Source organism: Carcharodon carcharias, chromosome 1, assembly GCF_017639515.1.
Source record: "Carcharodon carcharias isolate sCarCar2 chromosome 1, sCarCar2.pri, whole genome shotgun sequence".
Taxonomy (NCBI): Eukaryota; Metazoa; Chordata; class Chondrichthyes; order Lamniformes; family Lamnidae; genus Carcharodon; species Carcharodon carcharias.
This window is the reverse complement of record NC_054467.1, coordinates 46,891,888-46,910,019: the sequence shown is the minus strand read 5'-3', so window position 1 is coordinate 46,910,019 and position 18,132 is coordinate 46,891,888. Positions and strand designations below refer to the sequence as shown.

General features: G+C 39.6%; 1 protein-coding gene across 4 annotated transcripts in view; it reads left to right on the top strand.

The window, feature by feature from the left end:
* etfdh (electron transfer flavoprotein dehydrogenase) overlaps positions 1–18,132 on the top strand; it is a 62,956-nt gene that overhangs the window by 16,817 nt on the left and 28,007 nt on the right. For all 4 annotated transcript variants that reach the window (XM_041191518.1, XM_041191538.1, XM_041191528.1 and 1 more), the window contains 4 exons: positions 12,863–13,092; positions 14,495–14,576; positions 14,837–14,955; positions 17,753–17,830. In XM_041191518.1, coding sequence (XP_041047452.1) covers positions 12,863–13,092; positions 14,495–14,576; positions 14,837–14,955; positions 17,753–17,830 — 509 coding nt within the window. The remainder of the gene's footprint in view (positions 1–12,862; positions 13,093–14,494; positions 14,577–14,836; positions 14,956–17,752; positions 17,831–18,132) is intronic.

Genomic DNA, 18,132 nt, shown 5'->3' with positions numbered 1-18,132 from the left:
GAGATTTAAGGAACAAAGAGTCACCGAGATGAGCTTTGCTTGTGAAAGTCCAATCTGGAAGACTAAAACTGAATGAAGTGACTTTTGAAGAACACTCGAAGTTTTGACACAGCACAGCAAGGATAAGTAAGTCCGCTGGAGAACCAGGTGATATATTGGGCTGTTCCTGTAATGCTGCCAGTAATGCAGTGGACAGCAAAAGGGGACTGTAAGATATATCTCAATTATGTTAGTCAGTTAATGCGGAAGTACCTTTTCTTTAGTCTGGTATGTTGGCTGCCTATTAATTAATGTTTGATCTGTGTTAATTTTGGTTTTTTTCTACAGTAAAAGCTTTAAAGCATGAAATCTTGTCCTTCAGTTGGTCATTTGAAAAATTCACCTCATTTTAAAAGCTATCAGTCTCTACAGGGATCATAACTTTAGGGCCTAGGCAGCTGAAGTCACCTCTGCCAATGGAGGGTGATTAAAATCAGGAATGTTGAAGATGCCAAAATTGTCAAGAGTGCAGAGATCTGGAGGGGTTGTAGGGCTGACTAAGATTACAGAGATAGGGGAGACAAGGCTGTGGAGGGATTTGACAACAAGGATGAGAATTTTAATATTGAGATATTGCTTGACAAGGAGCTAATGCAAATAAGCTTGTACAGATCAGATAGGTGAGCGGTACTTGATGCATGTTAGGGCATGGGAGCAGGGCTTTAAATTATCTCAAGTTTGCAGAAGCAGAATGTGCGATACTGGCTGGGAGTGTATGGAAACGGTCAAGCCTAGAAATACAAAGGCATAGATGAGGGCTTGAGTAGTAGATAAGCTAAGGCAAGGTCAAAGTTGGGTGATGCCATGAAGGTGAAAAATAGGTGATTTTAATGAAGGTGTGGGTGTATGATAGAAACCTCACCTTTGGATCAAATATAACACCAAGACTGTGAACAGTATGGTTCCTCCTAAGATATTTGCCAGGGAAAGCAATGGAATTGGTGGTGAGGGAACAGAGTTTGTGGCCAAACAATGGCTTCTGTGTCCTCAGTATTTAATTGAAAGGCATTTCTGCTCACCCAACGCTGGATGGCAGACAAGTATTTTGACCATTTAAGGACAAGAAGGTTAAAAGAGGTGGAGGTATATATTGTTGGCATACGTACGAAAACTGACACCATGATCTCAAATGATGTTGCTGAGGGGCAGTATTTAGATGGGGAGAAAGGAGATGAGCACAGATAGAACCTTGGATATACCCGAGGTGACAATGCGGGTGCAAGAAGAGAAGCAAGTGGTTCTGCAGCTGAGACAGGATAGATACAAATTAATCCGGGAAAGTACAATCCCACCCAGCCAGATGACTGTAGAGAGATGCTGGAGCAACATTTTGTTGTCAGTCATTTCAAATGCTACACAAAGGACGAGGAGGTATAGTTTACCTTTGTCACAGTTGACTGGGATGTCATTTGTGACCTTGATACCAGTTGGAGATGGGTATCTGCTATGTAGCCATATTGAAGTGGGAGATAGTTTCGGTCGGTGGTAGTTTTGGGACTTGGCATCACTGGAAGGGGAACCTGAATGTTGACAGAACTTGGGAAATTTATGATTTGACAAAACTTGGGCCGGGATTTAGGGTTTGGTTCATTGGATTATGTGTGTGCTACCAATGAGATGAGGGGAGTTCAAGGACCTGATGTGACTTGGGAAGGGGGTAGTTTCTAACTTTTGTAATTGGTTCCAAACACATGTATCTGTCTGCCATTCCCTCAGCTGCCACACATTAGAATGCTTATGCTTTCTAACTGTAATCAAGTGTGGTTAATGATCAGAGTCTTTGTTGAAAAGCTTTCAAAATTCAACTTTGATTAATTAGGGGGAGGGCTGGTGACACCATATCAAATTAGAAGATGCTCTCAGTCAGTGCTGCTTTCTCTCACCTCGCAACTTGAATAAGTTTAAAGAAAAGAAACACATTTTTAATTATATATTCAGTTTAACCATCCAATTTGTAACACTCCAACTAAAATACTAATAATCGCAGTTTCACCTTTCAAATGAGAAAGGTACCATTTATTATTTGAACATAAAAATTACAGCAAATTTAAAAAATACTCTTTCATGTTTGAAATGAGCCCCTTGTCTTTATTTCTCTCTCTCTTCTCCATTACCTCTGAAAAATTGTAAATAAAAATAGTTTGAAAAAATCATGTTGAAAAGTTGATTGGTTCATCCTGTTTTATTACACTGTATCACCTGACGCTGATCAGTCAGATTTCTGTGCATATGCGCAGTTTCTCTCACTGCTAACATCATTGGTGTGCACTTGCCAGTTAGGCAGTTTTGGTTTGGGCCAGCAAGTGGTTATGTCATGACACACCGGCCGTTGCTGGCCGTTCATTCAGTTGTTCTCTCTAGCTCAGGGTAACAGCATGACAATCATTTTGCTTCCACCCCTCACTTGCACACACCCCTCCCTTGAGTCCTTGCCACCTCTCTATTGCACTTTGTGCCTCGGGGTTTCAGCCAGAAACAATCGGGCTCCATCTGGTTCCCCCATGGACTCGGTACCTTGCTCTAACCTGGCAGATCATCTCCTTCTCTCTTTCTTTATCCTGGATCTGCATCATGTTTGATGTAAACAGCAGCCTAGAACGTAGTTGGCTTTGATATCACAGGCATTTCAACCACGCGATAAAAGTGCGCCCTCTGCAGCCATAGCGTAACCACGTTCAGCTATTTTTATTCATGGATGCTCCTGATCTACCATTCAAGGAAGTTGTTTTCATTAGCCCTTAGAAATTTTCCAGCCTCGATCGTCACATTTTGAATGTGCATTCCCAACTTGCAGTTTTATCTTGCGTTGAGCCAGGCAGCAAGATGGGAGGATTAAAATATGTGCTAGACCGAAAGTCTTTTTATTAATGGCTATTTAAAGAAGAAACTGTCATTGATGCCTCATTAGATTTAGTGATATGTCAAATCACGATGCTGTGCCCAGAGGTAGGTCTTTGGTTCATTGGCTATTGATGCTTAATCCTGAGCCATTTTTCCTGACCGTTTTTGTCAGTGGTGGTTTGCCATTGCCTTCCACTCTTGGGCAGGGTGACGAGGCAGGTCCCAATTCTACCTCAGTCAGACTGGGAGTTGAACCCATGCTGTTGGTTTAATTCTGAACCATATGCTAGCCATCCAGCCATCTGAGTTAATCAGCTCTCGGATTTAGGAACATACACCTGAACTTCAATCTTAACTTGTATTCAAACTATATTGTCCCCCAATGAACATGTTCAATACTCTGTTAAATATGTTCTCAAGTATCTCCAAGTTTAGGTGTCTGAAATAAGAAAAAGATAATTTCCTGAAAGTTTGTCAACATCTATAAACAGAAAAGATTGATTAACATGTCATAACTAGAATTCAGAAAATTAGTGAGCCCTTTAATTGCACAAAAAATACAGAAGAGATGATGAGAAATAATGGATTGAACAACTTTGTCTGAAAATTTAGAATGTGGTAAAAGTGGAAACTGGATTATTTGGCTTCCTGTAAGAAGACAAAAGTGGTTAACAGTTGTTAAAGACAGAGTTATATGAAAATGTGAAGAGATAAATACAGGGAACCTAAGAGAAGAATAAAAATGCTGGAGACTTAGCTGATTGCATGCCCAGATGGTGGGCCCTGTGCCAGTGGCTCCCTCAGTTCAAGTATGCCTTTCCAACACTGGATCAATGAGAGGCAGGAAAATTATCTCCAACATGTACATGTTATCCTTCATATCACTAAATTTTTCATTATTGTTTGAGGAAAGAAAAGGTTGAGTAGCATTGAAATCTATTTTGTTTATCAAAGCAAGTTTCTTTTATTCTAATGAGGTGCAAAACAAATGACCGTAAGGGCATCTTGTCCATGCACTGCTGATAGAGAATACAATACAACTATACTGTTCTAAGTAGTTCCTTGATTCGTTATTTATTAGTTAAAAAAAATTTCTACCCACTTAATTGTTTTAAGTGCTACCTATCGATCATGAAGTAGTTAGGAACCGGGTATAAAAGTTTTAATAACCGTCTGCTTAGTTATTGGCAAGGTGTATCAATGAAAGGGCTGCTTCCCATTCTCTAGAATTTTCAGCTTGGGTTTTGGCCTCTGTCGCACCCCCACTTTGGAGCGCAGCTTGGTGGAAGGGTACATGTGGAGGGACCTTTAGAAAACCAAAGGTTGAGGTATCAGAACTGTATAGGGATGTGGGTAAAGTCAAGCAGAGTGGGACCGGAAGGGACTTAAAGTTTAACTCAAAATGTATATCAATGGATAAGGTCAATGCAGGGAATAGAAGTAAAATAAAAATGAAATTCAAGTTTCTTTATCTCAATGCACAAAGCTTCTGCAATTAGATAGATGAATTAGTGGCACAAATAAAGGTTAATGATTTGGATCTTATCGCATTACAGAAACATGGGGTGTGGAATTTTAAGACCCGGTCGCAGAAGGAGTGGGACCGAAAAATACAGCAAGCAGTTCAAAAGCCCTTTGACTTTGGCAGGACTGTAAAATCCCGCCAGCAGGAAGGGCCATAAAATTTGCCTAAAAGGCCACCCATGGTGATCAGCGTTGGGCAATACATATTCCAGGGTACGTGATATTTTGGAAAGACAAAATAGCAAAGCAGGTAGGGTAGCCCTGATGGTAAAGGATAACATGAGGACTTTGGTGAGAAAGGATCTGACCTCTGAAGGTCATGAAGTAGAATCAGCATGGGTAGAAATTATGAATAACAAATGTCAGAAAATACTGGTGATAGTAGTTTATATGCCCCCTAACAGTTGGGTAGAGCAGTAACCAGAAAATTATTGGAGACTGTAACAAAGGAAATGTAATAATTGTGAGGAACATTTAACCTTCATATAGAGTGAGACAGTCAAATTGGCAAGAATGGTCTAGAAGATAACTTTGCAGAATATTATTGTGATTGTTTCTTGGAACAGTTTATAGTGGAACCAACTAGGAACAAAGGTATCTTGGACCTAGTATTGTGTAATGAAGCAGGGTAAATTAGTAATGTCATAGTAAAAGATCCACTGGGAAATAGTGACTATAATACCATTCAATTCCATGCAAGTGGCATATTCTAATTGCGAACAAAAATCTTAAACTTATACTTGTGTAATTGTCTTTGTTTGAGGAGATAACTGGCTAAGGTTAATTGGGTAAATAAAGTGTATGGAGGTAAATGACCAGTGGGAAACATATAAAGAAACAATTCAAAATGTTCAGCAAAAATATATTACATTGAAGAACAAAAACTCAACAAGGAGGACCCATCCATGACTCACTCAGGAAGTTAAGGATAGTGTTAGATTAAAAGAAGAGGCCTACAATGTTGCAAAAAGCAGTAGCAAGTCTGAGGATTGGGAGTGTTTCGCGAACCAGCCAGAGGCCACCAAAAATTGATAAAAAAGGGAAAAAAATAGAATATGAGAGTAAACTAGCCAGAAATATAAAAACAGATTGTAAGAGCTTTTATAAGCATATGAAAAGAAAGAGTAGCTAAAGTAAACATTGGTTCCTTAGAAGCAGAAACAGGAGAAATTATGGGGAAGAGGAAATGGCAGAGGCATTAAATAAATATTTTGTGCCTGTCTTCACTGTAGAAGACACTAGTTCCACACTAGAAATAAACGATTACCTAGGGGCTAAAAAGAGTGAGAAAATTAGGGAAATTAATATCAGCAGAGATAAAGTACTGGAGAAACTTAGACTGAAATCCGACAAATCACCAGGACCTGATAGCCTACACTCTAGGGTTCTAGAAGAGATAGCTACAGAGATGGTGAACGTGCAAGCTATGATTTTCCAAAATTCCTTAGCTTCAGGAACAGTCCCACTAGATTGGCAAATGTTACATTGCTTTTTGAGAAAGGAGGGAAAGAGAAAACAATGAACTGCAGGCCAGTTAGCCTAACATCAGTTGTTGGGAAAATTCTGGAATCTCTTATTAAGAAGGTAGTCATTTGGTAGTACAGAACTTGAGCCTTTCTGAAAAAAGAGACATGTCTCAGCTTTTCATCTAGCACTCATCAAGACACTCACAAGAATATCAATATAAGGGAGAAAACAATTTATATTGTATGTGAAGAGAGTGCTGATTGGTTGGTAAGTGGCGTTGCCATGGAGGATGTGCCACTGATGGTGACTAACAGTTACGGCCGAGCATTGTTCAAAATTTAAACCGGGCAGCTTAGCCCTGATTGGTTAAGGCATTGCCCTGAGAAATGAGTCAGCAAACGGCTCCCACTTATTTTGTTTAGCTGAAACAGGCACAATGTGTGTACATGTTCTTTCTGTCTGCAAAGTACACAGGGCCCTGTGTATTAATATATGCAACATCCAGTACACGCAATTGTGCCACATTGCAAGCCCAACTGATGATCTTAAATTGATTGTCAGCGTAATTCTCAGCATATTGAGGATTATTCAGCAAATGTTGTCCAATTACGGAATCACATCTAATCTTGGACACTATTTTGAGTTTTGCAAGCATGGACTGATCGGGTACAGCCTATACCCTGCCCATTACGATCGATGGCTGGGACATGCTGTTCGATATGGTCCATCAGTCTTTGAGACATACAGCCTACATAACTAGCATCATGCTGGCACTGAAATTCATGTACCACATTACTCATTTGTATGTGATAGGTAGAATGTGTTTTTAGCTTGACAATAGCATCCTGTTAGTGTATATAACACTCATGTTGCTACTGCATAGTAGCAGTATGAAGCAGCTAGCTTCATCTGTTGCTCAAATTTTTGAGATACCTTGCCCTTGCAGGATAATCTGAAGTAGACTGGGCACTTTTCAGGTCCGAAAGTGACGCCCTTAGGCCCGTTTGTGAGTTTGCGTGATATACAGTGCAAAATTATCTGATCGGGGTAGCCATTATCCTGCAGGCTGCCTTTGCACCCAAACATATTGATAATGCTAAATGTATCGATAATGTTAAAGTGAGACAGTCCCACGATCGAGTGAGCATTTACGCAAGATGAGATTGAACTGGTTGGTGACAAGGTTACAAATTTACACCATGCCCTACACTGCGCTTGGCCCGACGTACGCAAATTTCTTTCATTTTTCAATTTGATCCGTTTATGCCACTATATTGCTTCAATAGATGATCGCACCATAAACAGTACCCAATTGAAACCTGTCCACACCATAAACTCACTTAAGTTGAAGTGGTTTTGCAAAGCAATTAGTGACGCCACTAAACACATAACAAATTTCTCTGAATCTCAGGAAGTGAGGAGTTTGTTCTGGTGCATGGTTTCAATTTTAGTGTTCCTTCATTCCAAATCAGATGGAAAGAGGTATTTGAACTCTTCGACTCCCAACTATCTGCCACAAACAAGTGTCCATTGAAGACGCTGCATCCTTGAAAGCGTGTCTAGCTGATCTAGCGCACGCACATTGTGGGATTCCGAACAACCTGCCCGACTTTCACATGCAATGCAAATGTCTCATAGTGCTGCAAGGCCTTAAGATCAATCTGGACATACACATCAGTAAACCTTAAAAAGGGACGGGAATGGTCATCCTTAATAAGCATGACTATATCAACAAAATGTATGCCATTCTTGATGACAGGTCCAAAGTCGTATTCATTGGACCTGCTGCTCAATATGACCGGACATCCTTGCTTGAAAGTAAGCTAAAAGAATGCTTGCTAGACTTGTGTAAGAGCAATGAGCTACCATGTGATATGTATGACAGGGTTTGTCCCCACGGTTCGCTACATTCACACATGTATGAGCTGCCCAAGACACACAAAAGTGATGTCCCTCTTATCTATGACCACTTCTGCACAACATGAATTTGTCAAATGGTTGGATGAATTGTTACAAGTTTTCCACATACACGTTGAAGGACTCCTTCACATTTACAAAAGCCATAAAGGACTTGCGTATCAATAGAAATGCTGTGTTCATGTGCTCACTTAACAATGCTAGCCAGGTCACCAATGTTCCACTTAAGAAAGCCATAGATATTTGCGCTGTAACGCTATATCGTGGCATTCTAGACTCTCCTCCGTTGCAGGAATCAGTATTCAATGAACTTATGAACTCGGCAACTTGCGCAGTTGAGTTCAGTTTTAATGACACAATGTATGCCCAAATAGATGTTTTGCCATGGGATCCCCTCTAGGCCCAGCTCTCACAAATTTCTTTGTTGGGTTTCATGAGAAACTTGTCTTCGATGGAATGACACCTAACCTCCTACCCCTCGCATATTTCTAATATGTGGGTGATACGTTTGCTATGTTTAAATCCGCAGCTGCATGCAGCAATTTCCTTCCATGTCTTAAAGGCCTCCATCCTGTGTTCAAATTCACCTTTGAAATGGAGCAGTCAGGTTAACTCCCCTTCCTTGATGCGCTAGTTGAGAAATCTGTCAGAGGATTCTCTACCATGGTCTACTGCAAGCTTACCTTTACTGGTCAATATACACGTTGGGATTCTTACAGTTCCATATGCTATAAGATTGGCCTTATCGGCAACCTTGTAACCAGGGCCCACGTAAACTTGATGCTGAAATAGGGTGCATCAAAGGCATCCTGTAGGATAATGGCTATCCTGACCAGATCATTTCGCGCTGTATATCACACAAACTCATGAACGGGCCTGAGGCCGTCACTTTCCCACCCTGAAAAGTGCACAGCCTACTTCAGATTACCCTGAAAAATTTGAGCAACAGGTGAAGCTAGCTGTTTCACTTTGCTACTATGCAGTAGCAACACGAGTGGTATTTGCCACTAACAGGAGGCTGCCATCAAGCCAAAAAATGTTCTGCCTTTCACATAATTGAATAATGTGTGCCAGTGTGATGCTAGGTATGTAGGCCGTACATCCCAAAGACTGGCAGATCATATCAAACAGCATGTTCCAGCTGTTGTTCACAACAGGCAGAGTACAGACCGTACCCAACCATCCCATGCTTGCAAAACTCAAAACACAGTGTCCGACATTAGATGCAATTCTACGATTGGACAACATTTGCTAAATAATCCTCAATGTGTTAAGAATTATGCTGACAACTAAATTAAGATTGTCAGTCGGGCTCGCAATATGGTGCATCTGTATGTACTGGAAGCTACATATATTAATACACAGGCCCCTGTACTTTGCAAACAGAATATGTATACACGCTGCGCCTGTTTCAGCTAAATAAAATAACTGACAGCCATTTGCTGAGTCATTCCTCAGAACAATGACTTGACCAGTCAGGGTCAAACTGCCTGGTTTAAATTTCGAACAATGCTTGGCTGTTAACTGAAACAAAAACAGAAAATGCTGGAAAAGCTCAGCAGGTCTAGCAGTATCTTTGGAGAGAGAAACAGTTAATGTTTGAGTCCGTATGACCCCCTCTACAGTCTTGCAACATTAACTCTGTTTCTCTCTCCACAGATGCTGCTAGATCTGAGTTTTTCCAGCATTTTCTGTTTTTGTCTCAGATTTCCAGCATCCGCAATATTTTGCTTTCATCTTGGCAGTTAACTGTCAGTCACCATGAGCAGTGCATTCCCCATGGCAATGCCAACCAATCAGCAGTCTCTTCACGTACAGTGTAAATTGTTGTTTCCCCCTTATATTGGTATTCTTGCGAATGCCCTGAAGAGTGCAAGATGAAAAGCTTTGACATGTCTCTTTTTTTCAGCAATATTCAGAAGGTCTTCACAATGCATTGAGAAAAACGTAACATGATTAGAGCAAGTCAACATGCTTTACTAAAAGAAAACCCTGTTTGCCAAATCCATTAGAGTTTTTTGAGGATGTAATTAGTGGGATAGATAAAGAGGAACCTGCAGCTGTAATATACCTGTATTTTCAAAAGGTTTTCATAAGGTGCCGCACAAAAGCTTAATAGGCAAAATAAGGACTTGTGGAAATGGGAAAATATTAGCATGGAGAGAGGATTGGTTAACAGATAAAAAACTGTGGGAATAAACGGGGCTTTTTTCAAGCTGGCAGGCAGTGAATAATGGAGTGCTACAGGGATTAATGCTGGGGCCTCCGCTATTTACAATCTATATTTGACGAAGAGACGAGATATATCTAACTTTGCTGATGATATCAAGCTAGGTGGAAAAGTAAGCTCTGGGGAGGACACAGGCTGCAAAGAGATATGAACAAGTTAGGTAAGTGGGCAACAAGATGGCAGATGGAGTATAATATAGGGAAGTGTGAAGTTGTTCATTTTGGTTATAAGAATTAAAAAAGCAGATTTTAAAGGTGACAAACTTGTAAGTGTTAATGTTCAGAGAGAATTGCACATCCTTATACAAGAAATGCAAAAGGTTAGCACATAGGTGCAGCAAGCAATTAGGCAAATGGCGTGCTGGCCTTTATTGCAAGAGGACTGAAGTACAAGTATAAAAAAACTCTTGCTACAGTTGTACTGGGATTTAGTGAGACTCTATCTGGAGTACTGTGTGCAATTTTGGTCTCCACATTTAAGAAATGATATACTTGCATTGGAGGCGGTACAACAAATGTTCACTAAATTGGTCCCTGGGATGAGGAGGTTGTCGTATGATGAGAGGCTGAGTAAATTGGGCTTATATTCTGAGGGGTTTAGAAGAATGAGAGGTGATCTCATTGCAACCTACAAAATTCTGAAGGGGCTTGATAGGGTGGACGCTGAGAGACTGTTTCCGTTGGTGGGGGAATCTAAAACGCGGGGGCACATTCTCAGGATAAGGGGCTGATCATTTAGGACTGAGATGAAGAGAAATTTGTTCACTCAAAGGGTTGCAAATCTTTGGAATTCTCTACCCCAAAGGCTTGTGGATGCTCCATCGTTGAATACATATAAGGCTGGGATAGAAAGATTTTTGGTCTCTCGGAATTAAGGGATACGGGGAGAGGGAAAGAAAATGGAGTGGAAACCCAAGATCAGCCATGATCATGTTGAATGGCGGAGCAGGCTCAATGGGCCATGTGGTCTACTCTTGCTCCTATTTCCTATGTTCTTAAGTTCATGCTCCTATCAATGGCCAAGAACACCATCTGGATCCTTGCCACATGTTCCATGGCAGCAGGTGAGGAGCAGCCCACAGCCAGCTTCATTCTCCCTTGCCCCAGGATGTTGACCAGGAACCCAGTGGCTCCGACCTTGATCACCACCACAGCGACCAGGATCTCCTGGGGCCCTCTAGTGCCCGACAGCATGACCACGAAGCAGAGCTTCCTGAGGAAGACAGCGCCGACCAGTGCCCCCACCATCTGGAGAGCAATCACTGATTCCGCAGAGAGAAGGGGGCCGAGGCCAAGAAGCTCCAGTAATAGAAGGAAAATTAGCACAGGCCACCTGAGCATTTTAAGGGATGAAAAAATTATCATGAGTGATTATGGGGAAATCGTTCTTGCAAAAATATTCTAACTGTATTTTGGGGATTTGTTATAGCTTTATCTTGGAGTAGTGAGGAAAACAAAATCCTGTTCCCTTTGGTTCTTTACCACATCACTGGGAATGTAGAAGATTTATTTATATTGAGCTGAATTTCACATGCCCCTGTTGGGCATGTTTCCCATGGGTAGGGGCACATAATATTCAGGTGGGGGGATGCACATAAAATGGGGCGACTGCCCATCCCATCACCTTCCCACCCACTCCTGAGTTAACCTCATAATGCTGAAATCAGCAGCCTGCCCACCATATTTAAATGAACAATTAAGGGTCAATTAGGCTTGTTATCGAGCCATTTGACCGTGATAATATGCTGCCCTCACCATAACTCTTTTGGCATGAGCAGCAGGGCAGGAGTGAGAAGTCCCAATGGGCCCTCATTCATCCAACTCACAGTACTTTATGGCTGCAGGGTGGGTCGGCATGACGCATGGTTTCCAGGGGGAGGGTATGCCATCTGCACCCCCCCCCCCCCCCACCCCCCCCCACACACACACACACACCACCCACCCACCGCACCCCCGCCCCACCAACCCACCACACCCAATATTATTCAGCACATTGTATTTTGTTTATTTCATGTTTGTCTTACAAACTGGAGCTAATAATCTTGAGTTGGGAATGCACCTCCTGATATCACATACATTTAAATGAGAAAATTTGCTTCAATATAAGAAGTTAAGATTTAAGTAATGGTTTTCAGGAACATGCTTGCTTCTGTAGGGCTTCAGCAGTTTAATTGGTACAAAATCATTACATGAGACTTGGCCCTAGCAATGTGGAAGTGTTTTTTATTAAATTTAAGATGTAGATGGTTCACACCCGTAATAAAGATAGTGAAAGAAAGTTGAAAAATTCTGCACAGAGTCTGATATTGAATGAGGGGGCCTGTACAAAATTCTCAGCTCATCACCTTGGACACAATTTATTCTTTAGAATTAGCTAAACAAAATGTGTGTATCTGAGACCCCGCCCCGCCACCCCAACTCCCACACCCCGAATTCATTGGCTAATAAGTTGTAAGTTGCTGAACTTTGAGTTTAAATGTGCATTACAGTGGATTCAGATGAATTGTATTCTCCAAATAATGCATCACATATAATTGTCTGATTTCTTGCAATTTGTAGTATTTATTTAATGATTCATATTGCTCTAACTACTGGAAAAATTAATGCATTTAGATATTTTGATAATTATTCTTTCTTATATAAAAAATAAACTTGCATTTTTATCTTGTTTTTCATTTGGAAGCATTCCAAAGTGACTATTGTTTTGTATCTGATAGTTGTATGTTTTTGGAAAATCCTTTAAGTTGAATGTTTCCTCAAGTTTAATATATCAAATCTGCCTGAACCTTTAAAATTCATATGATAGATTCACATTTCTTATTCTGGCATTCCATCCTATTTCAAGGGGTCAACATGGAGCGGTTTACAGACGAAGCTGATGTGGTGATAGTGGGTGGAGGACCTGCTGGTCTATCTGCAGCAATCCACCTTAAACATCTGGCTGATAGACATGATAAGGAACTACGAATATGTTTGGTGGAGAAAGCTGCACAGATTGGTGGCCATATACTTTCGGGGGCCTGTCTAGATCCAAAAGCCTTGATGGAGTTGTTCCCAGATTGGAAGGACAGAGGGGTGAGGAAATAATTTTATGTTAAATATGAACTATTTTCCTCCATAACAGCTTGCTGGTAAAAAGTACTATTTGGAGTTTATGTAGCAACACAAAACCCATGTAAACGATCAATGGTATCCTGTAACATGGTGAGGGGGTTGAACAATTCCTCTTTGGCAGTAGTAGCCATATTTTTGGTCATTGGTAAAATATGACTGTCCTAAAGGATAACGTAACAGATTTCTGAATGTGACGTTCCAATCTTAAAATTTAGGATGACTACTCACTCTTACATCTTTATTAACAATCCTGCTCCAGAAACTTGACAAAATCCTGGCTGAACACTCCATTGTAGTACTAGATCCGCCCTCTCAGATAGGTATACAAAAATCCCATGCACTATTTTGAAGAGCAAAAGAGTTGTCCTCATTGTCCTAGCCTATATTTATCTCTCAACCACTGCCACTAAAACAGATTAAATGGTCATCATTTTATTGCTATTTGTGGGACTTTGGTGTGTGAAAATTGACTGGCATATTTCCCAACATGAAAATGGTGACCTCACTCTCACTTTAAAAAAACATAATTGGTTGTAAAATACTTTGGGATGGCCTGAGATTGTGAAATGCATTATATAAATGCAAGTTTTTATTTTTGCTTTAATAGTATTCCTTGCCTACTCTTGGTGGAACAGACTGGAGCTATCTCATTTTTAATAGACGATTTCTGATTTGCTGAAGTGAACATTTTAGGAGGGGTTGGACAAAGTGTCCCTATAACCAATTGATTAGCATCAATTTCCATTTAATCTTCTTACTACACAAATGTTATAAATATAAAAAGTCAATTAATGTTTTTTTGTTGACAGTTTAGCAGCATAAGGAAATGTTACAGTAAGCGATATATATTTTTTATACTATGAATGTAGCGTAGCTAATGCCTTTGTAACTGAAGAAATTGCTGGAATGCTTACCTCAAACAATTTGCAATTTTGGAATCTGATAGCAGAACCCATAAGTGCATAGAGCCCAGATAACAAATAGTAGCTTGTCAATGTTGAGAGATTATAAAATAAAATCAACCTTCTGTAGCAAGCTGAATTTTTTAAAACAATTCGTCGGGCAGATCTAGAAACTAAATTCATTTAGAAACAAATATGAATTTTCTACAGTTTTTTCCCCCCTTGGAGTTCAGTTAGGCAGCTGACTTTTCGTTACTGGACAACAGTCCCCCTTAAATTCAATCAAGGGCAATGTGTTATTAAATGAATCTGAACCTATTTTGACATTGGAGTCCACAACATTGCAAAATGTAAGCTGATTCAGAGATTGTAATCAAGTTATTTATTGATTCTATTTTTAGAATTGAATCAAAACTTGTATATATGTGGTACGTAATAACATGTGTGTATGTACATAACAGGCTCCACTACACACTCCAGTAAAGGAAGATGTATTTGGTATTCTAACAGAGAAGAGCAGAATTCCAGTTCCATTGTTACCTGGTATAGTGAATATATTTTATTTGTAACTATTTTGTTTTCAATTTGCAAAGCTGTAGTAGGGATTTTTTATTTCTTGTTGCTTGTACTGTGAATCGCAGGAATGATTATTCTCAGTCAGATCTCCTGTGACTTCCTTGATTCTGCAGACAGGGCCATGACAGATAAAATACTGCTTAGTTCACTACCTTTAATGCATGCATTTAAAACTAACTTTCTCGTATAAAATTCTGCATTGTCTCCCACTTCTGTTTTCTGTGCAGGTCTTCCCATGAAGAATCATGGAAATTATATTGTTCGTTTGGGTCACTTGGTTAGATGGTTAGGTGAACAGGCAGAAGAACTTGGTGTGGAATTGTACCCAGGGTACGCAGCTTCTGAGGTGAATAATGATTTAGATCTAAAACCCTGTACATTTAGCTGCCTTTTCAAAATTGTATTTTAAAGCATCCACATATGATTTTACAGGTCTGAATAGTTTAGTATCATACCATATGTGTGTACATCCAGAGAGGCACCTAGGATGCTCTGTCATAAGAATTTTTTCATGAGGATTGGTTTGATGGCAAGTTTTCCTAATTGATCATTCAAACTGTCCAAAAGTCTTGTAAAAGTGAACAATATCTATTTCTCTGATTTTTAAGTTCTTGTTTGTCAAGTCCCACCATAATATATTAAGAAAAATATTTTGTTGGAATGTTTTAACAGAATTTTATAGTGGTATTGATCTAGATTTTATGTATCAGTACTGATTTTGGTCAGCCTTGCTTTTGATGTTCAGCAGCCTAGATTATTCAATCTGTATATGGATATGCATAGAACATCTTTAATGATGCATTGTGTTACGACCGGTCCCCAGATGAGGTCCCCCAACTTTTTATGATGCCAGATGAGATACCCCAAATTGTTATGCTCCCAGGTGAGGAGCGATGAACTGGCTCCCTTTCTTTATTCAGCCCCCTCGGTTTATTGCAATAAGGCTAATTTAAAAAGGATCCTTTCCCTCATGGATACCTTTTCCAATCCAAATGTATTTATGTTTTAGAAAGAGACAATTTAACCAAGCTTTCTTGAGTCAAAGAAAGAGTAAGTTTAATAGTTACTAAAAAAAACCCAAGAAAAATAATAAAAATGCAACACATAATGCAGATTAGAAATGAGAAATTGAGTCCAAAAGATAAAAGTTAAAAAGATATACAAATCAGTCTTTGGCTTAACCATGAGGAGTAGATGATGAAAAGTTGCAGCCGTGAAGTTCAGTGATTCCGGAAGCTGACTTGGCAGTTGAGTAGTTGGTTTGGAGCCACTTGGTTCTGCAGGTTAGCTGAAAGAGTTGTCCTGTTTCCTTTTTGACTGTGGCTTTGCTGACTTGTGACTTGTCTCCAGCAACAGAGGCAGACAGCTTTTTTTACCTGAAAGCTACAGGGATGCCTAGTTGATGTTCTTTAGCTGTGACCTTCACAGCACATACTGTAGCACACTGGGCTTAGAACACCAAAACTAGCACACATTCCACGGTTGCAATTGGCTTTTAACCCCTTTTCATGTGTATTCCTGGAAGGGAAAATAAGCATGTCATTCGCCCAGAATCTTTCTTCCAACTCAGATCCACATTCTGGGATATAACGCAACAGGAAGTGATTTCTGTTGAGATGATAATCAGACTCCATTATCTTTGCAACCACAGGAAATTACAGCTCAGTTGTTGATTGCATCTCTTCCTTTGAAGTGCTTCTGTCTGAAGTAGGTCTTGACACATTTTAGGTGCGACATTCTGTCCTCTGGACTAGTTGGTCAAGTGTTGTCCACTGTTATGGCTGATGCAGTTGGTAAAGCGGAGTTATTTAAAAACCCCAGAGGGAAACTTTAAACAGCTGTCGTAATCAATAATTTTAAGTGTTATGTTTGAGATGCGACTCTAAACTCAAGAATCAGACCACTAGTTCTCGAGGTTTTACACTAAATTAAATGAAACATTTTATTAATTACACAGGTTAAAATATATACACATGGCTACAAATTACTACTATCATAACTTAACAAATTCCCAAACTAATCTCCATTAAGGCAACAATGACCCATAGACTAAACCAAAACACCAATCGAAGCATTTTCACCTTCCGAGTTCAAAATGAGGTTCTTTCCACTGTGGAGCCAGTTGGAGGCTTGCAGCAGCCTTTTGCTCCTACATTGCCTCTACCTGCACACCCAAAAACTAAAAAAGTTATACCTACCAGCCCCATTGAATGTTAATTCTCATTGTATCAACAGCCTCTTTGAACTTTACCTTTTAACAATGAAACCCCATTCATTGTACCAATTTTTATTAGTAATATAAATATATTGCCTAGAAGCTGTTAGAAAGGTGTCAATTTTCACCCCACTTCCTGAATGCTCTATTCAAAAAAATGCAAATGCACACTATCTCTCTGTTTACACCTCAAACTAGTGCATCAAAGCACCCAGATTAGCTCTCTTTACTCTAAGTAAGACATACCCATAGACTAACCTCTATATTAAAGAAAAATATTTTCCAAAATATATACATTAATAGCTTCATGACATCCACATAAGAATTTTCCAGCAAGTGGTTTCTTTACAGTCTCAGCCAGCTTTTGCTTTTATATCCTTTTTAAAAAAACAAGCCTTCCTCAACAAATTCCAATATGCCTGTAAGTAATTCGGGCTGTGATCTGCTGATAAATGTGATTAAAACAAAGCATATAATTTATTCACGAATAACGTTTTCCTACTGCTGCAGGATATCCTTATAACAAATTCTTTACCCTGTACAAGTCATTTCCTGATCCATGAAGAGTCTGCATTCTGCTTGCCAAAAAAATTCAAATGCTGATCAGATTAAACAAAAACAAAAATAGCTGGAAAAACTCAGCAAGTCTAACAGCATCTGCGGAGAGGAATACAGTTAACATTTTGAGTCCGTATGACTATCAGAACTAAGGAAATATAGAAATCAGGTGAAATATAAGCTGGTTGAGGGGGTGGGACAGGTAGAGCTGGATAGGGGGCCAGTGATAGGTGGAGGCAAAGAAGATTGATCAGATTAATACCTGTTAAGAAATACTCACACGCTTGTATCATTTTCAACCGTTTTATGTTCTGCTGATTTAAAATCATTGTGCTGCTAAAGAGTTCCATTCTTTTTAAAAACAATCCAGATTCTGTTTCATGAAGATGGGAGTGTTAAAGGGATTTCTACCAATGATGTTGGTATTCATAAAGATGGATCACCAAAGGTAGGTTTCAAATTGTATACCTATTAATGCTACTGATCAAAGGATGAATATGTTTTATTTTATAGATTTTTGTGAATATAAACGTTGTTTCTTTTCAAAAGTTTTATTTAATCGCATGCAACTAATTTTTTTAAAACATTGTTCTTAGAATAAGGTGGGTGCAGTCAAAGCACTATTTTCCTTATTGCCTGTCATTAGTTGCCCTAAGAAGGTAGTGATGGTGATCTATTTGAACCCACTGCAGTCCTTGTGCTGGTGGTGTTGGTTAGACAATTCCAACATTTTTGACCCAAGTCACTATT